At 36.9% G+C, this 8,029-nt stretch overlaps 1 protein-coding gene across 2 annotated transcripts in view; it reads left to right on the top strand.

The window, feature by feature from the left end:
* Positions 1-7,565, top strand: part of LOC125243026 (protein argonaute-3) — a 59,701-nt gene extending 52,136 nt beyond the window's left edge. For both annotated transcript variants that reach the window (XM_048152228.1, XM_048152227.1), the window contains exons 17-19: positions 1,138-1,239; positions 1,558-1,757; positions 5,021-7,565. In XM_048152228.1, the coding sequence (XP_048008185.1) occupies positions 1,138-1,239; positions 1,558-1,757; positions 5,021-5,129 (411 nt within the window). In that variant the 3' untranslated portion in view covers positions 5,130-7,565. The remainder of the gene's footprint in view (positions 1-1,137; positions 1,240-1,557; positions 1,758-5,020) is intronic.
* Positions 7,566-8,029: the final 464 nt, after the last annotated feature.

Below are 8,029 nucleotides of genomic sequence, written 5' to 3'. Positions count from 1 at the left end.
AATAATAGTTAATAATGATAATATATATATGAATATATATATGAGTTTGATTTAATAGTTTGAATTAGCTTTTATTTTTGTTTTTAGTTTATGGTTTAGTCATTTTTGTCATTTTTATTAGGTTTTGTTAGTTATTTTAGTATTAAGTTATTAGAGTTTTTATTACAGTTTTTATGTTTTTTATATTTTGTATTTTCATTTTAATTTCAGTTAGTCTATTTTACTGATTTTCTTGTGTTTTTGTCATGTATTAGTTTTTTAAAACATGTTTATATAATTTTTATTAATTTTGATCATTTTGATTTCAGTTTTAGTTATTTTAGTACATCATTTTAAACTAATTAAGATGAGAAATGTTGAAAAAAAAAAAAAAAAAAAAAATATATATATATATATATATGTATGTATATATATATGTATGTATGTATATATATATATATATATATATATATATATATATATATATATATATATATATATGAAGAGTTTCGTTGCAAAACGAGATAACTTCGTTTTTTTAATTTTTCAAAAATCTTGTTTTTTGGTTGTGCATTCCAATTAATATCAATTCAACTGCAGTTGGTTTGTTTTGATTTAAACCTTCATAACTTAAAAAATACAGCTAAGTAGCACCATAAAACAAAATAATAACATGATAACATAATAATAAACATGTAATGTATAAGTAACATGTTAAAAACGGAGTTATCTCGTTTTGCAACGAAATTCTTCATATATATATATGTTTCGTACATTGGCAGCTAACTGAAATAAAATAAGTTTGTTTTATGCTATTTTTTTTTTTCATCTTTATTTTAATTAACAAACTTTAATAACAAAAGAACTTGCTTTCACACAAATAGACTAAGAGCAGAGCTTCTCAAAATGCCTTTTAAAAAGATACACTATTAAAATGTAGGCAAGTTGATTTATCTGTTGTGTACAAGTTAATAACTATATTGAAGTCAATTGAAAACCTGGCTCAGATCAAGAGAGTTTATTAAAAACTCTAGAATTACTATCTGGTGAGTTGTCTTCATGGACGACTATGAGACAAACCTGCAGGATGCACATATTGAAAACATCATTTTCATGTTGATTGCATTTTTTTAAAGACTCTCTTTATTTCCCGAACAGGTGGGTCGCAGCGGAAACATTCCTGCTGGTACGACAGTAGACACGGATATCACACACCCCTACGAGTTTGACTTTTACCTCTGCAGTCATGCTGGAATACAGGTACAGACAAACACACTCTCACAGCCTGAAATGTCACTTCCTCCAGTCTTTTAAGTTGCCCTCTGGTCTTTTGTTGCATGTTAAATGGCTCCTTGTTCATTCGACAAATGATTTTGCACACAGATTTGGATTTATCACCACAAAGAACTGTTATGTAATCTAATAAAAGGCTGAATGTCACAAAACTAAAAAGTCACTCAAAAACATCCTTTTGCAACAGCCCTGGCAATTTAAAGACTTCGTCAAACTACAGTATTGTATAGATGTTTTTAGTTAGAGCATTTGGCATGAGTTTGACTCTTCTTCCTCTCGTCTCAGGGCACTAGCCGACCCTCCCACTACCATGTCCTGTGGGACGACAACTGCTTCACTGCTGATGAGTTCCAGCTGCTCACTTACCAGTTGTGCCACACGTACGTGCGCTGTACCCGCTCCGTCTCCATCCCTGCGCCAGCCTACTACGCCCACCTGGTGGCCTTCCGTGCCCGCTACCACTTGGTGGACAAAGAACACGACAGGTGTGTGTGCCGTGGTTTCAGCATAGCACTATTACTGGTGATTTATCTGAAAAATTATGTATTGTGAATTTTTAATATATCGCTCCAGTCCCACCAGGATTTCTTTTTGGTAGCATTTGCAATCAAAATAACTGATTTTGTGTGTAATTTCTTTTTTATAATTAGGATACCACATTTACCATATGTATGATGTTGGATGTACATTATTCAACAAAATGCAGAAAGCTTTAATTTTGTGCTTGACAAAATTAGCTTTTAAACAAGATATAGTTATTTTATTTCTTGTTATTACTAATAACAGCACAGAAGCAAATTACAAACAGTAGGACAAATACAATTGAACAAAGATGAAATTGAAATGGAGCGCTTTAAGTTTTTAATTAGGTGTGTTTAGTATCCAAATAAGAAATACTACAAAAAAAAATAAAAAATAGTAGAAATACTATAACCAAATAATTAAAAATAAAATAAAACACTGCATAGTCTTCACTGTATGAATGAAATATATTCAGTCAAGAGCAGTGAGTGATTTTTCTCTTACGGTTCCACAAAATGAATTTGATCAAAATTAATTGTAGCCATGTGACTTAAGCATGTGATCCATGTAATAATGTAATTTCTTGTAGTAAGATGGCTCCTGCAATAAGCATTGCAGTCAGGCATTGAGAAAGGTCACATGGGACTGAAACATTTAAAATTAAAAAGTAAAATTAAAATTTTGCTTTTGTTTTTGCCCTAAATTGCAAGTGTTTCTGCGGGACTTAAAATCTTTAAAAAGTCTTAATTCGCCCATACACAAATTAAGGCCTTAAAATGTCTTAAATCAAAACAGAAAGTCTTAAATTCATAAAAGCATGTCATTAAATGTTGCATGTATTGCAAAAAAAAAAAAAAAAGAATATCTTCCTCAGTATTTTTAAATATCTACTTGTAGATTATATATACATTTACTTGCAAATATAAAACGTCTTACATTTTTCTCACTTCATTTTGATCAATTTCACAGAAAACAAGACATCTTTTTTTAGTAAATGAATCTTGATTTAAGAATATTTAGACAATTGCACTGGAAAACAAGACAAAATAACATCAGGTTTTTTTTGCAGTTTGATCAGAAGGTAAAGTAAAACATATTTCCATTTTCTAGTGGTTGGGAGCAGATCGATTTAAGCTTCTTTTCTTTGCAAAATGAATTAAAAAGTAGGGATGTCCCGATCACGTTTTTTTGCCCTCGAGTCCGAGTCATTTGATTTTGAGTATCTACCGATACCGAGTCCCGATCCGATACTTCTATAATACAAGAACAGTGAAAAAACAGATCCAGGATCCAGGAACAGTGCTTTTCAGGTTTTCAGGTATCTAACAGTAGTTTTCAAGTACAGAAAATGGATAAAGTAATCAAATATAAAATAACACTGCATATTATCTTTACTGTATAAAATAAATAAAGATGAATCATTATTGAAGTTACAAAAACTATTCAGTCAAGAGCAGTGAGTGATTTCTTTGTTATTTGTTGTTTGATTTAACATTAAAAACAGGCAGCAGGAATAGTTTTTTTCCCTTTAAGACATGCACGATCCATACTGTTACACATGCGCTGTCTTTCCCGACTAACATACGTTCACTTAAGACATAACCGACTATGTTTGCTAGGATATTCGCTAAGACGGGCATGTTGACATAATTTTTGTATGAATTTGTCCGCTGAAGCGCAAGACTTGTAAGAGAACTCAGTATTTGCGCGCTGACTGAAATAAGCGTGTGCGCGCTTCGGATGAGCGCACACAAATCTTCTCACAGCGCGTGCGAGTTCTCTTTCGCGTCTTGTTCTTGAAGGTGTAAATCAGCAAGGCTTAAATGAGTTAGTTTAAACACAGATAGCATCGTGTGCTGTTCAGGTCTCACCTGTATCAACACCCGGGTGATGACGGCGTAAATGACTGGACATTAGAGCAGACGGCACTCGCAGTTAACAGTTTACAAAGAGTGACTGTTTTGTCCACGCTTTCTGATTATCGTTGTTGTAACGTTTTGCGCATCCATCGACTGAAACATACATTATTTGAACTCTGTCTGTCTGTTTTCCACGTTGCTATTTTAAACAAACCATATTAACCAATAGATGCGTCGTCATTCGAGATGGACCGCGGTGCAAGTGCGTACCGAACCGTAAGTGGAGAACCGTTGGGTTTGATTTTTTACTGAGAACCGTTGCACCCCTAATACATATATATCCGAGTCCTGATCGGGAGGTAACGTCCGATTCCGATCGAGTCTGAAATCACGTGATCGGGCCCGATTTCCGATCATGTGATCGGATCTGGACATCCCTATTAAAAAGTGAAGGATTTCTGGTGTAAGTTGTATTTTCAAACTCTAAAGTGTTGCTTATACAATGAATGAATGAATGAATGAATGAATATTTTTATTTAAGTGTCATGCACTCATGGTGCCCAGCCCACATGGGCTTATATGACACTATCCAGTCATTAGGAATGATGTCCATCAGAAAAACAGACAATATAATAAGCCACAACATCCTGACATAATCACAACTAAATCACCTCATCTCAGGATACAATGTCTTTTGTCTTAATGTCCATGCCTTCTCAACAAAGGTTGCCATACAAAAAAAATTCATTTTCAAATAACCAAAACATTATACAACTCATTGTATTTCTCCCTAGACGTTTACATTTAGAGAACATATTGACATATTGCATTCCATTCAGTTTATTCCTTAAAAAGTCTTAAAAAGTCTTAAATTTACCTTCATAAAACTTACAGAAACCCTGTGCAAATTATGCGGGATTGCAAAAAATGCTGCATTTTGTTCATTTTGTGTTGTTTTTTGACAACTAAAGCCACAGAGTGAAAAAAGATAAAATAAAAAAATGAAATATTAATATATAAAATATTTTATCTCAAGTTTGATGGATTGACAGTCCATATTATCCTCTTGCAATCCAGGAACATGTCCATTGTCAGGTTTTTCTGACAAGGCAGCAAGAGCAAAACACCCCATTCTGTAGCTGGTTCGGTTGTTTGTTTATGCTTCTGTCAGTCGATAGTTCTGCCTTCTCAGTGAAAGCACACATGTCGTTAAAGACTACAAGCGATGAACGGTCAGGTCTGACATGTTTCTTGTCCGCGACAGGACAAGGTTTTAGGAGTCAAAATCGCATAACCTGACACAGTGACTATCGTAACCAACAAGTCTGAACCCTGCAAAAACACTGTCTCCCTCTTTTCTTTTTCAGTGCCGAGGGAAGCCACGTCTCCGGGCAGAGCAACGGCCGGGATCCCCAAGCGCTGGCCAAAGCTGTGCAGATTCACCACGACACCCTGAGGACCATGTACTTTGCCTAAGCCAGCTCACATCAAGCCCACGTTCGACTAGTCATGCACACGAATCCGACAACCACACACACTCGCAGTCACACCTCCCAAAAGCCTGTGCGTCCCGAAGGGTCGATCTCTGTGGCGATGGAAGCACGGCTCACCCCAACACTGTGCAGCAGGATGAGGAAGGCCTGCTTTAATTCCACACGTGGACCTCGGCGCTATTATGCAATATTAAACCAGCCAACTGAGGCCGTTCTGTCATATCCCCTCCAAACCCTCGACGACAACCAAAAGGGAAGCCCGTCTATATCCCCGCTCCTCTTCCTTTCCGTAGACGTAACGTTTAATCACTTTCCCTGCCCGTCATGCCTTGTACCTCAACGTTTTCTAACAGCACTTTTTCCCCCCTGTTGTCCTCCCCCTTCCCCCAAAAATGAGATTCGAAAGGAAGCAGATGGAAAGACTGAGTTTGGAAGAAAGGAAGTTTTGGGGATAGAGGCGTCACACGCTCTTACTAGCAATTTTCTCAATGTACTTTTCTCCCGTTCTCAATTATTTTTGTAGCCAATGGTGACTTAACTACGTGTTAAAGTGTCAGTTGTGAAGAACCAATTGTGCGTTAGCGTTTTAAAACAGAAAAACAAGCTTTTATTGTTAGAAAAGTGCCATTGCCGAGCATAAAAAGTACTTTATATGACGTACCCCGCCAGGGGGGCAGAAAGCTGACCGTTGATTTTAAAGCAAATTTTTCCATTTTACGCTCAGTAATATCTACCTGGCCTGTGAGCTTTCATGTACTACAATGCAAAGTGATCATGTTTTGATATGCTTTTTTTTTTTCTTTTTTTTTTTTTTAACACCTAAATTCCCTCCAATATTTATTTGTCTCCATCAATCGCAGCTCCAAGCAGATTCGTCTTGTTCACTTCCCTTCTGCACTTTGTCTCAATTTGAAACGCATAGTCCGTGTTATGTGACAGATCATAGTTTAGTGCAATAATCCATTCGCGGGATGAGAATACCTCCTGTGCAAAGACTCACGGTTCGCTGGAAGTCCGTAGCGGTGAAAAAGGCAGCATTGCGGTTGGCTTTTAAGGTGGAGGTGTGCATGTTTGGCACTTTTATAGTATAGTAGGCGATTCTGATGATGGTGTGTTAACAAGTGCCTGCTAGAAACGCTCGATGTTGGGAGGTCGAACGGAAACGGATAGATGTTGTCGGAAATGACAAACGCACCTCATCTAGTCCAACCACATTCGTCTGTACGGCCTTAACAAAATCTCTTATAATGCGGTTTCAACTCAACGTTAACGTCTTGATTTTCACTGCCCTGCCTGTTCAAAGGATTTCGCTGCTATTGTACTTGTTAAAGTCAGACCGGCGGGTTCATGCTTCGGTTTCGCCTAAGCACGAGGGACTGATTGGCAGCTCTGGGCCGCGTGTTCAAGGAGAAGCTCTCGCAGCACCTGAAGTGTGCTCGTTCACTGGAGGGCCACTAGGGGTCAGTATAGTATTTTACTTGAAGAGTGCATCTTGGTGCAGTGAGCATTGGGTGCCTTGCTGTCTCTCTGTGCGCCATCTGAAGCATGTCCAGCTGTTTAAAGGTGATAATCTGCACTAAATAATGCGTAATGCATGGTGCTATTAGGTGCGGCCCATGGCGGCATCAGCAATTGGCAGAGACTTAATGTAAGATGGGAACATGGGATGCATAAATGGTGCTGGTTGCATATTTTTCTCTCACTCCGAGGAGAAATGTCTCATCAGGACAGACATTTGGTCGTTTTGTATGTTTGTTGTTGTTTGTTTGTTCGATTTGCATTTGATTTTATTGCGCAGAATGGTACAGCACTGTGGCCAGTCAGAATACGATTACGGTCAATCGCACGAAGCACTAGAAAGTGGAACATTTTAATGCATAATTATGACTTTTCGATAAGAATTTCAGCCCTTTTCAAATCCAGAACGGTTTATGCAATCGGATGTTTGATTCTTAAATTCTAAAGTATGAATAATAAAGATTGAAACTAATGCAGTAGGCTGTTATATAGAGGGTTTTCTGCGTTTTTTTTAAAGTGTGCATTAGAGGTCGGACCTGTAGAGGAAGGTACATCATGTTTTATGCCTATCGGGCCTGTCAAAAGTGGTTTAAGTGATGCTGTAAGCATCGAAACAGCAGCTACTGAAATTGCGCCCTTTTTATCTCACCTTCCCTAATGAAACAAACCACTATTGGTGCTTCAGAGCCTTGGAAGTAAAGCCGCCCGTGTGCGGATGCCAAACAGTTTAAGAAGCAATCTTGATGAGTTGTCATGCAATTTTATTTTTTTGTGTAGTTTTAACTTCAAATATATATATATATATTTTACTAACCCTTGCCTCTTATTTTGGCAAGAAATGTCTCTTTAAAGGGATAGTTCGGTTATAAGTGATAATAAATTGTTATTATTTAGTCATCCACATGTTGCATGACTTTTCTATCGCTGAACGTGGTGTTTTGAAGAATGTGTGAGCTGCTGTTTTTCATGCAACATAAGCGAACGGATATCGGTGAATAGTTTAGACTATTTTTACATTCATTTTGGAGCTTGCTAGTAAAAATGAGTCAATTTTTGTTGCACAAGTCAACAGCTTAAGACATACGTTACTCAAAATTGCTTCTTATGAAAGAAGTTTTGAACGACACAAGGGTGAGAAAATTATGGAAGCTTGTTTCCGCCATGAAATAAAAAGTAAAAAAGGTCATTGTGACTTTTTATCTCACAATTCTGACGTTTTTTCTCAGAATTGCGGGTTTATAATTCTGACTTTATAACTCGAAATTGTGAGTTTACATCACACAATTCTGAGAAAACAGTCAGAATTTTGAGATATAAAGTCGCATTTCTGACTTTTTCTCGCAAGTTTATATCACGTAATTGCGA

Source organism: Megalobrama amblycephala, linkage group LG13 (assembly GCF_018812025.1).
Source record: "Megalobrama amblycephala isolate DHTTF-2021 linkage group LG13, ASM1881202v1, whole genome shotgun sequence".
Lineage (NCBI taxonomy): Eukaryota > Metazoa > Chordata > Actinopteri > Cypriniformes > Xenocyprididae > Megalobrama > Megalobrama amblycephala.
Note: the sequence above shows the minus strand (reverse complement) of the source record. Positions and strands in the feature narration are given on the sequence as shown.